Raw genomic sequence first — 19,450 nt, 5'->3', positions numbered from 1 at the left:
TGGTGGATAGCTGGTCATATCGTGTGATATAACCAGCTATCCACTAAGCACTAACTAGGGATATTCAGCCAGGTAGGTGGCTAAGTACCATTTAACTGGCCAGGTGCCAATCCTGGCCGGTTAAATGGTTTTGAATATCGGCCGGATAGATATCAACTGCACAATCCTGCAAAGTTTCAGCCTCAGGTATGGACTAATTACATCTTCAACATATGAGAAGTGTCTATCAATTAAAAAAAGTACATTTTTTTGGAAAAACAGCAAACTTGTAAAGATCGATATTCAAAGCGTTTTAATCAGCCAGAAATGGCTCCTAGCCAGTTAAATCGCCTGTTCAAGGCTAACCACTAATTTTCAGCTGCTCTTAACTGGTTAGCACTGCTGAAAGTAGCCGGTTAGCGCCATACTGGCTGTTTTGAGGGTGTTCCAGGATGCTGATATTTAGCATCCAACCAGTCAGCTTAACCACATAAATAGGATCGCATAAAAGTCAGTCCTGTCTTTATGCAGCAACCCATAGCCACTTAGGGGTCTTTTTACCCAGCTGCAGGGGCTGTTTTTGCCGTGTGCTGAGGCCCTTCTTAACACAGCAGGTAAAAAGGCTAAAAACCCCCCGACATGTCCGTGCCGTAGGATTGCTCTTACCGCTTGGCCATGTGGGGGGGGGGGGGGCACTTACTGCCACCCATTGAGGTAGTGGTAAGGGCTCCCGTGCTAATCCGGTGGTATCTGGGTAGCCCAATTACTACCAGGTTAGCGCCACAGTAAAAAAAATACAGGCCGATTTTCCGTAGAGCAGGAAATGGCACTTGCTGGAGTTGGGCCAGCAGTAACTCCAGATTAGTGTGTGGTAATCTCGCATTGGGCTTGCCACTTTGTAAAACGGCCCCAAGTGCTGAATATTTGCCAAACTGTGGTAAAAAGTGGCCTTAGTGCGCTGCGTGCTCACATGTGCAATTCCTGTGCACTAGGGCCATTTTTCTGCATGGGTAAAATGGCCGAACTTCTGAGTTTTTCTCTTAATGGCCACACACTAATTTTTTTCAGTACCATTTGAGCTTGTACTGCCACTGATTTTGTAGGCAGTAAGGGCCAGGGGCGTAGCTAGACTTCGGTGGGAGGGGGAGGTCCAAAGCCCGAGATGAGGGGGCACATTTTAGACTCTCTAGGCGCTGCCGACCCCTCCCACCATTGCTGACCCCCCCCCCCCGCCGCCACTGCCACCACCAACAAAAACGTTGACCCCCCCCCCCCCGCAAGGCTTCATTCTGTTTCTGCGAGTCTGACATCCTGCACGTACAACGTGCAGGACATCAGACTCAGAAACAGAACGAAGGAAGAAGAGGACCTTGGCTGGTGGGGGTTGGGGTCTCCCGCCAGCAAAGGTAGGCGACGGTGGGGGAGGGTTGACGGTGGGAGGGGGGGTCGAGAGGGTCGTCAGCAGGCGGGTCCAGGGCCAAATCTACGGGGGCCCATGCCCCCATGGCCCCACATAGCTACGCCACTGGTAAGGACTCACGTGCTAGTCGATTAGCATATGGCCATGTAGCTGAGCTAACTCATTCGCACATAACATGCCTACTCAAAATTAGCTAAATGCAATATGGGGTGGTGGTGGAAGTAGCTATTTAATCACATATACTGGCATTCACAACTTCCACTGCTTCGTTAAAAGGGATGGTATGTACTTACACAGTGTAATCACACATTATATATCATTTATGACTGAAAGCCCACCTCTTTAACATTGCTTTTGATTCGTAACCACTTGTAACACTCACCTCCACCTACCCTCCTCTCCTCCTTCCTGTACACATTAAATGATTTGATTTGCTTACTTTATTTTTTGTCTATTAGATTGTAAGCTCTTTGAGCAGGGACTGTCTTTCTTCTATGTTTGTGCAGCGCTGCGTACGCCTTGTAGCACTATAGAAATGCTAAATAGTAGTAGTAGTAGGAGGAGGAGGAGGAGGAGGAGGAGGGGAAGTCTCAAGGTGCCTGGATCAAAATGATCTCACAAGCAACAGTTGATCCATCGCTTGGTCTTAAGAGGATCCGCTCCTCATCATGGGCAAAACACCCCAAACAACTGTTGCTTGTGAGATCGTTTTGATCCAGGCACCTTGAGGCTTTTCCCCCCATTAGTCATAAATGATATATAATGTGTGATTACGTGTAAGTGCATACCATCCCTTTTTACGAAGCAGGGGGAGTTGTGAATGCCAGTAAATGTCAAAATTAGCACAGGGTGCCTGAACATACTCCGCAGTAAGTCATTTTAAGCTGTGGTAAGTTCCCATTAGTGTTTACTGCAGCTTGGTAAAAGGACCCCTTAACTGGTTATCCGTTAGCTGGAAATTCAGTGCCAGTGTCTGGCCATGGCTCGGCATTGAATTTCTTGGTTCAATGCCAGTGACAGTCAGTAAAACGTCGATCACCACCCCTTGAATATTGTTGCTGCAGTTCTTGGGCTGTAGACAATGAAAAACATCAAGGCTGTGAAAAAGTTACCTAGTCCCTTTGCACAAAACTCTCAAAAATTGAAAGTTGCCCAAATTTACCCGTCCAAACATTTATAGCTTTTATCTCTGTTATTTGTGAAGTACCTTTTCGCTCATAAAATAACACATTGGAAAACGAGCCCCACTCATCTCTGTGATGTTATTCCCCGGAAACTCAAAACAGAAAGAAATCGCATCCTGAAGCATTAGCTGGCTATAAAGCAGGGATGTATTTTTCAGTGAAAGAAATAAATTATAAACAAAGTTGCAGCTGGCCTCATTGAGCAACTGAGCAAAAAAAAAAAAATTGTGTCTGCCGATGATCCACCTCTGCTGAAGAAATAAAAAGAAACTTGCTGCTCGCCTCTGTAAAATTAGGAGCCAAAGAATGTGGTTTTTTTTTTTTTACACCAGGGTCGCCCCTCACCCCCCCCCCCCAACCTATTACATTACAAGCTCTCTTCTCTGTGCCCGAGCTCTGGCTGTTGTAAGGCTGCATGCTGCCCCATAGGGAGGGGGAGGGAAAGGGAGGGTCCAGGGGCTGTGACAGCAAAGAGAGGAGAGCCCGAGAGAGGGAGAGAAACAGCCGGGCAGTAGAAGGACTTAGGAGCAGGACGGGAGGAGAGGGCAGCAGGGGATGGGGGCAAGCGGAGAGCCCTTTGCTGCAGCCGTACAGCTTGGGAAATGCTTGTGCTTTCTATGGTTGTTCAGCTTTTCCCCGCTGCCCAACGTGGGAGCCAGCGGACAAGGTAAGAGACCCCTGAGCGAAGCCGGCTTAGTTTAGCCGCGCTCCTTAGCGGCCAAGGCTTAGTTTAGCCGCGCTCTTTCACGGGAGAGCAGGTTTAGCTTAGCTGCGCCTCCCGCCGCGTTTCGGGACAGCGCCCGGACCTGGAGAGAGCTGCAACGGTTTAGCACGATGTCATTGACTGACTGCCTGATTCTTACTATAGATTACGGGTTCTGCCTTTGCTGCCTCTGTTTGCTCTGTGACTGGAGCTTATTGGTTGAGTAATAAAGTAATTTAAAAAATGTTTTTCTAGAGTTTAGATGGTCGTTTCTGAACTGTTTTGAGAAGCGAAATAAAGGTTTCTCAAGCCCACAGCCTGGGTTCTTTTAATTTTCCTTCAGTTTAAGGCTGTCTTAGTGGAAAATTAACCAAGGCATGTACAATCCAAGGGCCCTGTTTACTAAGCTGCGCTGTAGGCACGCAAACCTTTTAGCGCATGCTAATGATAGAGACACCCAGAACAATTCTTTCATGATGGCTGTATGTGGGGCCCTTTTACTAAGCCGCGTATGTGTGTCCTACATGTGTCAGTTTGAACTACTGCCTGGATACCGTGGTGGCCCGGGCGGTAATGTAATCTTTTATGCGCATCCACTAAGTGCGCTGGACATTCCTCCCAGGGCGCGGCACTAACTGGGCAGTAATCGGTATTGTATGCGCGTAGACCATTACCGCTCGGTTAACACATGAGACTTTATCGCTAGGTCAATGGGTGGTGGTAAGGTCTCAGGCCCAAAACGGACGCGCACCAATTTAAATTTTGCTGCACGTCCATTTTTGGCCAAACAAAGGCCTTTTTTTGCAGGCGCGCATCCAATACATACATCTGCGCCAGTGCAGGCCATTTTTTCAGCGCACCTTAGTAAAAGGACCTCTGTATTTCTTAAGTATCTATTCTAGAATTTCTCTAATTTGTTACTTTTCCCTATTTTTATAGTCTACTGCGATTCTTTTGATGTGGCTTATAAGACAATAAGAGAGTGAAATGTAAAATATCCCAAAAAAGGTCACCTAGGAGTGGAGGAGTGGCCTAGTGGTTAGAGCACCACTCTTGCAATCCAGAGGTGGCCGGTTGAAATCCTGCTGCTGCTCCTTGTGATCTTGGGCAAGTCACTTAACCCTCCATTGCCTCAGATACAAACTTAGATTGTGAGCCCTCCTGGGACAGAGAAATATCCAGTGTACCTGAATGTAACTCACCTTGAGCTACTACTGAAAAAGGTGTGAGCAAAATCCAAATAAATAAATACTACTATATAGTCAATGTGGAGGGGCATAATCAAACAGCACCAGCCGGCTCCACGACAGGGCGGAGCCAAGTGTATTTTTAAAATACGCTTGGTGCTGGCCAAATCGTACGCTGGGTTTAGAACAGGATCGCCGCGTTTATATGAGATGGCTGGCTTCATTTTTCAGCCATAATGGAAACCGGGCCTGGCCATCTCAAACCTGGCAAAATGCAAGGCATTTGGGCATGGGAGGAGCCAGCATTTGTAGTGCACTGGCCCCCCTCACATGCCAGGACACCAACCGGGCACCCTAGGGGGCACTTAAAAAAATAGCTTCCAGGTGCATAGCACCCTTACCTTGGGTGCTGAGCCCCCCAAATCCCCCCCAAAACCCACTCCGCACAACTCTGGTCAGTTGGGGCACTTTTTTCAGACTTGGTCCTAAAAATAAATGGACCAAGTCCGGCCGGTGAAATGCTTGTTCGAGCCAGCCATTTTTTTTTCATTATAAGGTGAAGCCGGCCATCCCGTACCCACATTCCCGCCCCGCCCTCGCTACCCTACAACACGCCCCCTTGAAGGTTGGCCGGCGCCACAACGAAAAAGCAGTTGGGGCCTTCTAAAATCGGCTTTCGATAATACCGATTTAGCCAGGATCAGGAGATCACCGGCGATCTCCCGATTTGTGTCGGAAGATCACCAGCAATCCCTTTCGAAAATGAGCCTGATAGGCACTTACAGTGGGGGAAATAAGTATTTGATCCCTTGCTGATTTTGTAAGTTTGCCCACTGACAAAGACATGAGCAGCCCATAATTGAAGGGTAGGTTATTGGTAACAGTGAGAGATAGCACATCACAAATTAAATCCGGAAAATCACATTGTGGAAAGTATATGAATTTATTTGCATTCTGCAGAGGGAAATAAGTATTTGATCCCCCACCAACCAGTAAGAGATCTGGCCCCTACAGACCAGGTAGATGCTCCAAATCAACTCGTTACCTGCATGACAGACAGCTGTCGGCAATGGTCACCTGTATGAAAGACACCTGTCCACAGACTCAGTGAATCAGTCAGACTCTAACCTCTACAAAATGGCCAAGAGCAAGGAGCTGTCTAAGGATGTCAGGGACAAGATCATACACCTGCACAAGGCTGGAATGGGCTACAAAACCATCAGTAAGACGCTGGGCGAGAAGGAGACAACTGTTGGTGCCATAGTAAGAAAATGGAAGAAGTACAAAATGACTGTCAATCGACAAAGATCTGGGGCTCCACGCAAAATCTCACCTCGTGGGGTATCCTTGATCATGAGGAAGGTTAGAAATCAGCCTACAACTACAAGGGGGGAACTTGTCAATGATCTCAAGGCAGCTGGGACCACTGTCACCACGAAAACCATTGGTAACACATTACGACATAACGGATTGCAATCCTGCAGTGCCCGCAAGGTCCCCCTGCTCCGGAAGGCACATGTGACGGCCCGTCTGAAGTTTGCCAGTGAACACCTGGATGATGCCGAGAGTGATTGGGAGAAGGTGCTGTGGTCAGATGAGACAAAAATTGAGCTCTTTGGCATGAACTCAACTCGCCGTGTTTGGAGGAAGAGAAATGCTGCCTATGACCCAAAGAACACCGTCCCCACTGTCAAGCATGGAGGTGGAAATGTTATGTTTTGGGGGTGTTTCTCTGCTAAGGGCACAGGACTACTTCACCGCATCAATGGGAGAATGGATGGGGCCATGTACCGTACAATTCTGAGTGACAACCTCCTTCCCTCCGCCAGGGCCTTAAAAATGGGTCGTGGCTAGGTCTTCCAGCACGACAATGACCCAAAACATACAGCCAAGGCAACAAAGGAGTGGCTCAGGAAGAAGCACATTAGGGTCATGGAGTGGCCTAGCCAGTCACCAGACCTTAATCCCATTGAAAACTTATGGAGGGAGCTGAAGCTGCGAGTTGCCAAGCGACAGCCCAGAACTCTTAATGATTTAGAGATGATCTGCAAAGAGGAATGGACCAAAATTCCTCCTGACATGTGTGCAAACCTCATCATCAACTACAGAAGACGTCTGACCGCTGTGCTTGCCAACAAGGGTTTTGCCACCAAGTATTAGGTCTTGTTTGCCAGAGGGATTAAATACTTATTTCCCTCTGCAGAATGCAAATAAATTCATATACTTTCCACAATGTGATTTTCCGGATTTAATTTGTGATGTGCTATCTCTCACTGTTATCAATAACCTACCCTTCAATTATGGGCTGCTCATGTCTTTGTCAGTGGGCAAACTTACAAAATCAGCAAGGGATCAAATACTTATTTCCCCCACTGTATAACCCATGCATTAGCCCTCCCGCACCTTTGTAAAAAAGCCCCATAATATTACACCTGTTTATTCTTCTCATAAAACAGATCTGAATAACAATGATTTCTTTCTGTTCTTAACAGTGGTAGAAACAGTGGCGTCGCGAGGGCAGTTGACACCCGGGGCGGGTCACCGCTGCGCACCCCCCCCCAGGTGCAGCGCGACGCACCCTCCCCCCTCCGTAGCGCAACACCCCCCCGCCCCGCCCGCGAGAACATACCTGGAAGGCGGTGAGGGGCGGGAGGGAGGGCCAATCCGCCGAGAGCACGCCGCTGGGGGGGTGTCGGCGCCTCGCTGGTTCCTTGCTCTCTCTCTGCCCCGGAACAGGAAGTAACCTGTTCTGGGGCAGAGAGAGCAAGGAACCAGCGAGGCGCCGACACCCCCCAGCGGCGTGCACCCGGGGCGGACCGCCCCACCGCCCCCCCCTTCCTACGCCACTGGGTAGAAACCTCTGCCATTCAAATGAGGCCCAGCCCCCGGTTGTCCAGGCCCTTGATATTGCTAATCTAGCAAATCTAACAGAGGAGATTTTTAATAGCACATCATTTTCCGACCGTAGGGCTCTAAAGGAGAATAAACCTGCATCCACTTACCCAGATATTTCAGGCCTTGTCCTCAAATGATTTTGGGGTCCTTTTACTAAACTGTGGTAAGCCCCAACGAATGCTTACCGCAGCAAAAAAGGGCTTACTGCGGGACATTCCCAGGTGTCTCCTGGTCATTTTTTCATGTGTGCATGCTACTCACATGCTAAAAAATAAGATATTAATTTTTTAGCGCTGGGGGTGGGTTGGGGACAGAGAACAGGCGTGTTCTGCACTAAGGTCCAGATTCTATATATGGCACTTCAAAAATCCATGCAGAAAATATTTCCGCCTAAGCGTATTCTATAAGCAGCAACTAGATTTAGACGTGGTATATAGAATACACTTAGTCGATATTCTATGCACATCCATTTACACCAACAAAACCATAGAATAAATCCTGGCATGTAGGTTTAGGCGCAGAGGGCCATAATCTATAATAACACGTGTAAATTTTGGAACACCCACAGAACGCCCATTTCTCCGCCTATAGCCATGCCCCCTTTTGCCTGCATGCATTAAAATTTAGGCGCAGTGCGTTACAGAATATTCTTAGGGAGTTGTGCATGTAAATTCTAACTATTGCCAATTACTGCTCATTAATGCTTGTTAAGTACTGTTAACAATGCTGATTGGCTTGTTAAACCAATTAAGTTACACGCGTTGTAACAGAATATGCTTGGATTTGGGCGCAAAATGGGGGTAATCAGTTAGTGTAGCTACATCACCACACACTAACTTTATCTGCCAAACTGACCAGGCACCAGTCTGAAAATCGGCCTGTGCCCAGCTAACTTCTGGCTGACTTCATGTACATGGTTATTCAGTGCTGGAAGCCTGCATATGGCCTGACATTGTAAGCAGCCGTGGGCTGAATATCTACCCTTATGCAGTAACCAGTGTGGTTTGCATAAGAAGGGGGTGGGGGGGGGGGGGCTGTCCCAGTTTTTAGCATTAAAAATGAGTTTTGATGCTATATTTTGAATTAATTGTAGTCAAGCATTCTGTTAAATTCCATAATCTCAAACAGATTAGATTGCAATAGCCTGCATAATCTGCCTTAGGCTATCCTCCAAGAGAAACTGCCCAAATTTGATGGATTAATCACAGCCTTAAAAAAGACATACCACAGAAGCTATATGACTTTCCTGTGTTAATGTTGAATCCATAATTCCTAAGCTTCTGATATTGGTTTCTAAAAGGAATAGTTTTTTTTAATCAAGGTAGGCCCCAACCCTGCTGAGTATCCTCTACCCATAATACCTTTGTTTTCTCTGGATTCTACATTGACTTTCTACCATCCAGCTCAATAGATCATAAGCTTCCTCAACTGATTCTAAAATTGGGATTATCAGTTGAATATGAGCCACGTAAGAAAAATGTAGTATTCTCAATCTATCCAGCATATGACACAATGGCTGCAAATATATGAGTAAGTTAAAAAGAATGGGTGAGATTGGGGAACTCTGTAGAATACCACATTCTGGGTTCCACTGTCTAGAAATACTCTCCCAAACGTTCACTCTACATTTTCTACCACTCAAAAAAATCTAAAAAGCTTCTTTGGAGATGCCCTGATATACCATTCTCTGCCAGTCTAAACAATAGTATTGCATGATCAACCAAATCCGACACAGTTGATAAATCCAACTGGGCAAGGAGTCCTGAGCCTTCCCCATGGGTCAGAACCAGTAACTCCTGCAGCATAGACACAAAGTACCATTTCAGTACTATAATTTGACCTGAATCCTTTTTGAGGGGGAAGTAATATGCCAAAATCATGCAGATGCTTATAATCCTTCACATGGGGTAATAACCTAAAGGCAATGCTGAATTAACAAATTGTTCAAGCCAAACTGTCACATTTTCTGGCATAGATTTCATTTTTCTTTTCTTTACTTTTTAGTTCCTATGTCTTCATTAACTTTTCCAACCATTATAAAACAGCCGACAATAAAAGAACGAAACAGTCTCTCTAGGTTATGACATCAATTATGTTCTAAATAATTTTATCTGACAATCAAAAAATATCCCAGCATCTTATAGCTCTTAAGAAATTCTTTATTTTCCAAACGCTTGAAAATGTTTACATATAAAATGCTTCATTAGCTTTATAAAATCAGTATAAGGACCGTTGGCCGACATGCGGCATGTTTTGCTATTGCTGCATCAGGGTTCAGTCCACTACGAAGTACACAAACAACATCCAATTTGAAATATCCTCGTACAAATTATTCTTTGAAAACCAAACATATCATAAAATAATCACTTATCGCGTTGAATGCCATCCACACATACGTTTTCAACATGGCGACAACGCCGGCGTATACTTGCTACGTTTATAATACGATCCCCCAATGAGAACCAGGAGTGCTCTGGCCAATCACTGGCTGATACATCACAACAGAGAACTCCAATCTAATTGGTTGTTTAAACCCCTAGGATATAGAGTATCTAAGGTAAATATCCACCGTTGTTCCTCATAGTTCAACAATTTTTGAATATCCCCCACCCTCCCTACCCATAATTACTGTATCAATAATTCTCCAGAGTATATCAGTTATATCATGAGCTTTTTCAATCCAATGTTGTACCATAGCAGCTGATATAGCCTTAGTGTTAATAAAAGATTTATGTTCTGCCAATCTATTTTTAATAGGGCGCGATGAGCGTCCAACATAAATCAAGTCACAAGGACAAATTATTACATATACAATATTACTAGTATCACAACTAGAAGTAGCATGAGAACAAATGATCTTATTTGTGCCAGGAGGCGTCCATGCTGCTCCTACAACTGTGAAAGAGCACCACTGACAATGAGTACAAGCAGTATTTTATTTATTTATTTGTTACATTTGTATCCCACATTTTCCCACCTATTTGCAGGCTCAATGTGGTTGACATGGTTCCGTAGAGGCGTTCGCCAACTCCGGCAGAGAAAACAAATACATAGAGTTATTGTGGTTGGATAAAGTTATAAAGGTTCATGTGTTATAGACACATTGGGGAATCATAGAGAGGTAGAGTTTGGGTTAAAAGGTTCATGTGTTCTAGACACATTGGGGAATCGTAGAGAGGAAGAGTTTTGCAGTGTCCGTTCCGGCTTTGTTTAGTTATGTGGCAAGGTTTAGGCATTTAGGTTGGGTCGATGGGATATGCCCTTTTGAACAGGTTGGTTTTTAGTGATTTCCGGAAGTTTAGGCCGTTGTACGTTGTTTTCATGGCTTTTGGTAGTGCGTTCCAAAGTTGTGCACTGATGTAGGAGAAGCTGGATGCATATGTTGATGTGTATTTGAGTCCTTTGTGTCACGTCTGTGGTCGTGACCCCTCTCAGGCTTACCTTATTATTTCTGGCAGTCAACTTCTAAGCTGGCTTCTGTCTGGTCTTTCTAAGTTAGCTCTGTCTGTGTGCTGGCTGCTTCCAGCATGGCTCTGATTGCTCCTCTGTGCGGCAACTGTGTATGCTGAGCCTCTCTATGCTTCAGTATGCTTTCTGCCTGCTTCTTGGTGTGTGCTCCCCTCGCCCTCTGGTGGCCAGAACCGGTGGCTGCCATAGACTGTCTTGCTATTCCTTCCCGTTCCAGACTTCAGCCCAGTCCAGTCCGGATCTTCCGGCCTGCCAGACTTGCTTGTCTTGTTTGAGCCTGCACAGCACCCATAGCTGCCTGGTGATTGCGGCAACTGAATCTCAGCTGCTGCTGGGCTTATTAGCCATTTGGAAACTCTGCTTTGCCTTTGCATCGCCTAAGGCCCTGGTATGTTGGGGTGCTGGTGCACTTCTGCCTAGTCCAGTTTCTAGTCTGTAATTCTTGCCTGATTCTAGTTTAGTCTTTGTGTAGCTTCGTGTTCTGTATTGCTTGTTTCCCATTCTTGTTTCTTGTTTGTATGTCTTTGTCTAGTTCTTGGTTGCCTGTGTTTCTTATTCAGTGGCTGCCTGGCAGCTTTCAGTTCTGTCTCTTGTCTACCAGTGTTTGTTCCCTATTTCAGTGGCTGCTTGCAGCTTTCAGTTCTGTCTCTTGTCTGTCTGAGAGTCCTAGTCTAGTATTCTGCCTAGCCTCCCTGTGCATTCTAGTCCCTGTGTGTATCCTGTTGGTATCCAGTTCCGGCCCTGCACCCAGGGGCTCAACTCCTGAGGAATGGTGGTCAATTGCAGGTGAAGTCTAGCTGGCCCTGTCAGAGTTCTGCCTTATCCCTGTGTGGGGTGGATTTGCCTGCCACTGCCGCTCCTCGGCAGTGGCCAAGTGGCTCACAATCCTAGTTCCTGCGTTTTGGAAAGCCTAACACTTTGAAGTTTGGGTAATGGAGATTTAGGTATGTTTGTGCTGATCTGGTTGTGTTTCTTGCAGGTAGTAAGTCTATGAGGTCTGTCATGTAATCCGGGTCTTCTCCGTAGATAATTTTATGGACCAGGGTGCAGATTTTGAAAGCAATAAGTTCTTTGATTGGTAGCCAGTGTAGTTTTTCCCGGAGGGGTTTGGCACTTTCGAATCATGTTTTTTTCTAAATATAAGTCTGGCTGCTCTGTTTTGAGCGGTTTGTAGTTTCTTTATGAGTTGTTCTTTGCATCCCGCATAAATTCCGTTGCAGTAGTCATCATGGCTTAGTACCATTGATTGTATCAAGTTACAAAATGTGTTTCTCGGGAAGAATGGTTTCACACGTTTGAGTTTCCACATTGAGTGGAACATTTTCTTTATTGTGGTGTTAACTTGGCCCTCAAGTTTAAGGTTACGATCGATAATGACGCCGAGGATTTTCAGGCTATCTGAGATAGGGAGGTTGAAGTAAGGGGTGTTTATTTTCATGGGTTTTAGTTGAAATGCATTTGCCCATGAGTCCATGATGTTTAGGCTGAGCTTGATTTTATTGGAGATTTCTGTCGGGTCGCGTTTGTAAGGTATGTATATCATGACGTCGTCTGCATAGATGAAAGGGTTGAGGACTTGGTTACTGTATATAAGGATTTGGCTAGTGGTGTCATCGTTATATTGAAGAGGATCGGTGATAGTGGTGATCCTTGTGGTACTCCTCATTTGGCTCTTCATACAACCCAGATGATAATTTATAATCTAATTGTCTGTAAGACAAAAGTTCTCCAATAGTCTTACCCCATCGGTATGCTATTATAGGTTGCTCCTGGAAACAAGAATGGATGGATAGCACTTTCCAATATTTATATAATAAAGAAGTGACAAAATTGGATCCAGAATTATAAGGTAAAACTGCTACCAATCTATCCTCAGTTTCTTTGGATTTATATTGAAGCAGCAAATCACGGAGTAGAGGTGTGTGGAGAAAGGTGAATGACGTGGGAGGGATGTGTTAACAGAGAAAACTCCCACAATAACTATCACTAAAATATTTGACTAATAATAGCGGCAATAAATATTAAAGTTCCAGGGTTGAACACAGTGAGAGATATGAGAACCTGAGAAGGAAATAAAATGGTCCCAATTCTTTATATCTGTAAAATGAGTAGCAAAAGAGCTTCATCTGAACATTCCCGTAGAGCTTCTTTGATCCAGATAACTTGGAGCTCGGAGGGCGACTCAAACAATTTTGTGACATTATGTAAAGTTACAGTCATCTTCGCTGGGTATTGCAAGCCGTGCGTGCTCCAAGATCATAAATCGGAATATGGACGTCCATCTCCCAGGTATGTCCAAATCAGTATAATCGAAACCCGATTTTGGACATCTCCAACTGCAGTCCGTCGCAAGGACATCCAAATTTCAAGGAGATGTGGTAAAGGCGGGACTTGGGCGTGCCTAACATTTGGGCGTCTTTGACCCATAATCGAAAAAAGCAGGGACGTCCATGACGAACACTTGGACGTTTTCACCCGGACATGTTTTTTTATGAATAAGGCACAAAAAGGTGCCTGAAATGACCAGATGACCACCAAAGGGAATCGTGGATGACCTCCCGTTACTCCCCCAGTAGTCACTAACCCCCTCCCACCCTCAAAAAACATCTTTAAAAATATTTTGTGCCAGCCTCAGATGTCATACTCAGGTCCATGACAGCGCATGCAGGTCCCTGGAGCAGTTTTAGTGGGTGCAGTGCACTTCAGACAGGTGGACCCAGGCCCATACCCCCCTACCTGTTACATTTGTGGAGGAAACAGCGAGCCCTCCAAAACCCACCACAAACCCACTGTACCCACATCTAGGTGCCCCCCGTCACCCGTAAGGGCTATGGTAGTGGTGTACAGTTGGGGGTAGTGGTTTTTTTTGGGGGGGGGGAGGTTGGGGGGGGTTGGGGGCTCAGCACACACAGAGCTATATACATGGGAGCAATTTATGAAGTCCATTGCAGTGCCCGGTTGGTGTCCTGGCATGTCCTGGCATGTCAGGGGGACCAGTGCACTAGAAATGCTGGCTCCTCCCACATCCAAATGAATCACATTTGGACGTTTTAGACATGGACATCTTTGGTTTCGAAAATCGCCGAAAGTCAAATACGTCCATGTCTAGGGACATCCAAATCCAAGGACGTCCTTGGTATTTTCGAAATGAAAGATGGACGTCCATCTTTTTTCAAAAATATGGTGTTTCCCGCCCTCGGATTTGGAAGTTTTACAAAGACGTCCAAATCCCAACTTGGACATTTCTTTCGAAAATGCCCCTCTATATGTAACTTTGTAAGTCTAAGTGCTTTGAAAATACGCCTCACAGTCTCATTCCAAAATGTGATTATTTGGTCATTAGTCATTGACTGTAAATTTTCAAATTGTGAAGCAATTGAACATGTAATCTGGCCTACATAGAATTCCTCTCTAACATGTTTCATCCTAAAATGTTATCTTTTTATGTCCTCGAATAGAAAATGTCATCAGATAATGATGGTCAGACCAGTGTAACAGAGTAACAGACCAATCAAAAATATCCAACTTTTTAAATTCTTCCCTGGTGTAAAAATTGCTACTGCTTGATGCGTTGGTCCCATACTAAGCCACTCAGGGCTAACCATACATATGGTATTCAGAAAGGAGGTGGCCTGATTTTCTGCCACATGCTCCAGATGCAGTCAGCGTATCTAAGTTTAAAAAAGGTTTGGGCAAGTTGGAAAAGTCCATAGTCTGTTATTGAGACAGACATTGGAGAAGCCACTGCTTGCTCCGGAATTGGTAGCAGGAACTTGTGACCAGGATTGGTCACTTCTGGAAACAGGATACTGGGCTAGATGGACCATTGTTTATTCTTATGTTCCAAATTTTGGTGTCCAACTTTGGGTGACCTATATAAAATCCAGGGGAATGTCCTTACAAAATTATGCCCTTTAGAACAGAACACAGTACTTGATATGAAATCTTCTCAGTGACCTATATGAGGGCAATATTACATCCTTTTCCTGCTGGCAATATCTCTTATATGCCCAGCCATACCGTAGGCTTTCCCTACTGCTTTATTATATTTACTGGAAATCTTCAGATCAGTGGGGTAGCCAAGGGTGGGCCCGGGTGGGCCCAGGCCCACTCACTTTGGGCTTAGGCCCACCTAGTAGCAGCACACCTATGATGTGGCTGGCAGGGATCCCTAAGCCCCACCAGCCGAAAACTCTCAACTATCCCTCCTGCATACCTTGTAAATAGCAGATCTTCGCCTGAACGAGCAGCAACTGATACATACTGCTCACACCGGCCCCACAGCCTTCCTTCTGATGTATTCCCACCTATGCGGAAACAGGAAGTTGCATCAGAGGGAAGGCTGTGGGGCCAACATGAGCAGTGTGTATTAGTTGCTGCTCGCTGCCGGTGAAAGTCTGCTATTTAAAAGGTTAGGGGGATGTCTGAGAGACCATATGGTATTAAGGCGAGAGAGAGAGAGAAAGACCAAAGTACTTGTGGGATAGGGCAGAGTTCTTCTGCCAGGCCCACCCAAAATTGGGTGTCTGGCTACGCCCCTGCTTCAGATCTTCTGAGATGATTCATTTGAGGCTTAGGTGCTAGCTCTATGTGTGCAGTGGCTGTTGAGCATCCCTAATATTGAGCAAGCTCCTTTATAGGGAGGTGTAATTTTTGCTGTGCTTAGTACCCCCAACCCCCCCCCCCCTCCTGTGTTTAGCACCAATTCTAAAAAGTTGGTGCCTATGATTCTAGGTCCATTTCCTTTTCAGCAATTCCCAGCTCTTGCCTTTCCAAATGACGAATTAACTGCTGAATATTTGCATCCCCAAATGCATGTTTGTACACATTTCCTGAATTCAGGCACCTTTCTAAACCTTCCACAATTGTAGGTTTTTCAGGTCGCTTTTCATTTTTTTTTACACTTTCTGGTATAGATTTTTATAAATATGCATATTTTCCCTTAAATTCCTCTGCAATATTATAAAAAAAGATGTTGAAAAAAGTTGGTCCTAATCTACCTTACTGTTCACTACCTTTCCCAGTGGACTCCATTGACAGTCACTGTCAGAGTTCTGTTATTTTATTAGTTCCTCACCAAGTTAACAACCCTGCTTATTTTCATTCTGACATATTAGGTATTTACTTGGCTGGTGTAAGGTTCAACAGGGATCAAACCCATGAGCACTGAGATACTGGAGACTTGTAGCTGATCAAAAAAGTGCCATACAAAGTGTGAAGGTACCACACAGAGTGTGGAGGTGCACTTAATCCCCATGAAACAAGTAGAGGGAAAACAAAGGGGGGTGGGGAAGATAGGTTCTTTCCAAACAATGGAGAAGATGTATGATTTTAAGTAAAGAATAATGTTTATTACAACAAGTTGACTCAACACAGCCGTGTTTCGGCGCCGTAGCACCTTCTTCAGGAGTCTATGAAAACAAATATAAAACATGAATAGTGCAAACAAAAGGTAATCAATAATAAATATTAAAAACATGTTTTTAGTATTTATTATTGATTACCTTTTGTTTGCCTCGGGAACCCTGCCAGCCAAGGTATTTCCTGTTGCGGCAGTGATGGGGAGGGGGGCGGCAGCAATCGGGTGGAGGAGGGGCAGCAGCAGCCAATGATTGGGGGGGGGGGGGGGCGGCAGCGGCCCTGCCCCGGGCCTGATTCAGTCTCTCAGTGACCCTGACAGAAAGTAGTATCTTGCTATCAAATTTTCCTGGGCAAATTTGTCTGTGGATACACTCAAATACCTCTTCGTCCACCCATAAGAACATAAGAATAGCCATACTGGGTCAGACTAATGGTCCATCTAGCCAGGTATCCTGTTTCCAACAGTGGCCAATCCAGGTAACAAGTACCTGGCAGAAACCCAATTAGTAGCAACATTCTATGCTACCAATCCCAGGGCAAGCAGTGGCTTCCCCATGTCTATCTCAAAATATTTCTTCTATTTGTTTTAAAAGTATTTCCATGTAATTTAATTGAGTGTCCCCTGGTCTTTGTACTTTTAAAAAAAGTGAAAAATCAATTCACTTTTATCCATTCTACACCACTCAGGATTTTGTAGACTTCAATCATATCCGACCTCACCCCTCAAATGAGCTCATTTCCCAACAAAACTCTGACTGTAACCTTCTTGGTGTTTCTTTGCCCTCATCGTGAGGATTTGAGGTCTTCATATTAATGGTGATGTTTCTGTACCCCTGGTCTTTATTCCAGTGTTAATGCTGGTTTGCCCTCTCCTTATGCCCTGGAATATACCTGGCAATGTTTAAGTTACTTTGGGGTTTGGATGGGTTTGGAGTCTTCTAGCCTCCTCTGGTGCCCTTTGCTCCTCTTTTGGTGCCATTAGATATTCATGTCACTCTTGAAGTCTTGTAGTGCTGTTGCCTCTCTGGTGGACGCCTGCAAGCAGAGTTTCAAGCAAGCTTCTCTGACAATGGATGGAAACCCCCACTGTTAGAATGCAAAATTGCTTAGTCCAATGACTTTAATGAAAACGATTTGGATCTGAAAAGAAACCGAATGGGTAACTGATCCAAACATGAACTGGACCAAAATGTTTTCCCATGCTCATCCCTACTTACTGAAGTTCAGATAAGCGACATGCCTGCATCTCCCCGGTGTACTTCTTGGTCACCTCCTTGCAGAATTCAACCAGGTTTGTTTCACAAGATCTCCCATGGAAACCTGACCCTATGTGAGTCTGTAGAGACCCTGAGAGAGGGGGGATGTTGGTGGTAAATATCCAAACATATGAACAGTTCCCCTAATTGTATCCTTATTTTGTCCTTCTGAGAAAAAGCAGTGCTATAGAAACACATCTATTAATAAAACACCATTTCTCAGTAGTGTTGCGATGTCCATTAGCAGAGCATTTCCTTGAAGACCTGGGACAGTTATCGTATGAGGGCGGAGCTTGGGCTTGTTGTGCAGTTGCTGTGGCACTCTCTCATCCACCCCCCACCCCTATCTGCTGAAAGGACAGGGCTGCTCGTTTCATGGATCCTCAATGCTTATTTTGAGAATGGCAGGAAATCCATAAAAATAATGTAACCCTCAGTTCCCTCTTTAGTTGTGAAATGCTCAGTATTAGTGTTCGTTTCCACAGTATATTTCTGAGATCCGCCCAGAACCAACAAAATAACAGTATGTGTAATGACAGATTTCAGTGTGTGTTATGTGCTTTCAGTGAAAAATATGAGAAGGTTACATTGAATGGTTTAAATATTATACTAGTAAAGGTCCAAAAATAAAAACCTAAATTGTAACATTTAAAGAAAAGAAATGACAAGGAACTAAGGGGTCGATATTCAGCTAGAGGTGGTGTTTTTTTTTTTTTTTATCCATTGCCGGCAGTATTCCCTGATATTCGATTCCAGGCCATGTCGGGGCATCAACATTGAATATCCAAGTTTCTGTGTCCGGCTATCTCTTACGTGGTTAAGTGTGATATTCAGCACTTAACTGTCTTCATGACACTGCATAAAGGTAGGACTGACTTTGTGTGTGGTCCGATATAGCTGCTAAACATAGGCAGTTAGACACTGAATATCGATGCTTAACCACATAAATGCCGACTCCATCACCGAAGTGCCCACAAAATAGCCGGCTTTGAGTTTAGCAGTCAGTGGTTATATTCTGTGGCATTAACCGGTTAAGTGTCTCTGAATAACAGTGGATAGCCACACACCGATTTAACCGACCAGAAGCCATTTCTGGACGGTTAAATAGCTTTGAATATCAACCCCTAAGTGCTTAACAGTGTAGAGCTCAAGGAGCAGAGTTGAAATCCTGTAAGCTGGTGGGCTTAGTTTAGGTTCAGGGGTTAAAACAAACGTAGCAGTGGAGTGGAGTGTAGACCTGGGGGACCTGGGTTCAATTTCCGCTGCTGCCTGATGGTCAGCAGTGGGTTGAGATCCTGAGGAACCAGGTTCAATTCTCTCTGCAGCTCTGTGTTACCCTGGGAAAGTCACTTAACCCTCCATTGCCCCAAGTACAATGTATTATTTAGATTGTGAACCCACTAGGGCAGACCCAGTACCTGTAAAATGAAACTGTAAACCGCTTAGGTCTAAGCGGTATATAAATACTTGAATGAATGAAAAGTGTTCCCATCATGGACCTTGTCAGATTCTACAAATCTATGACTTCTGTGGCACATCTCATCAGTGGCTTGTGACGAGCCCGCAAGGAGAGTAGACTGATTATTATGTGTAATTTATTCCGCAAGATAATGTTTAAAAGAAAACTGGAATCCCAATAAAAGAGATATCTTGTATTTCTCTTCTTTCTTGTCTGCGAGGAAAGATAGATCAGGGGCATTGGTACAAATGGCCGCCAGTGGTGGTAGGATGATACTGGTGGGCTTCCTTGCCCACTGTCATTGTATTTGGTTCTGTGTTCTGTCTGTTATCTGATCAGACTGATCTATCCATCTTTCCAAGATATTTTTTAGATCCATGTCTATCAGATGTTCAGTGGAGTACTGTAACAGTGAGCAGACCTGGAAATGTTAAAAGCATCTTTCTCTCTAATGATGTGGTGGTCAAGCAAATTAATTTCTAACCAGCCCCAAATAATTTCTTTATATTTTGTGTTTTGTTTCTATTTATTTATTTGG

At 44.8% G+C, this 19,450-nt stretch overlaps 1 protein-coding gene across 1 annotated transcript in view; it reads left to right on the top strand.

The window, feature by feature from the left end:
• Positions 1-3,084: 3,084 nt before the first annotated feature.
• Positions 3,085-19,450, top strand: part of LOC115461247 (disintegrin and metalloproteinase domain-containing protein 33-like) — a 365,631-nt gene continuing 349,265 nt past the window's right edge. The window contains exon 1 of the mRNA XM_030190948.1: positions 3,085-3,250. Coding sequence (XP_030046808.1) covers positions 3,139-3,250 — 112 coding nt within the window. The 5' untranslated portion in view covers positions 3,085-3,138. The remainder of the gene's footprint in view (positions 3,251-19,450) is intronic.

The sequence above is a fragment of the Microcaecilia unicolor genome, chromosome 2, assembly GCF_901765095.1.
Source record: "Microcaecilia unicolor chromosome 2, aMicUni1.1, whole genome shotgun sequence".
In the NCBI taxonomy this organism is placed as follows: Eukaryota; Metazoa; Chordata; class Amphibia; order Gymnophiona; family Siphonopidae; genus Microcaecilia; species Microcaecilia unicolor.
Note: the sequence above shows the minus strand (reverse complement) of the source record. Positions and strands in the feature narration are given on the sequence as shown.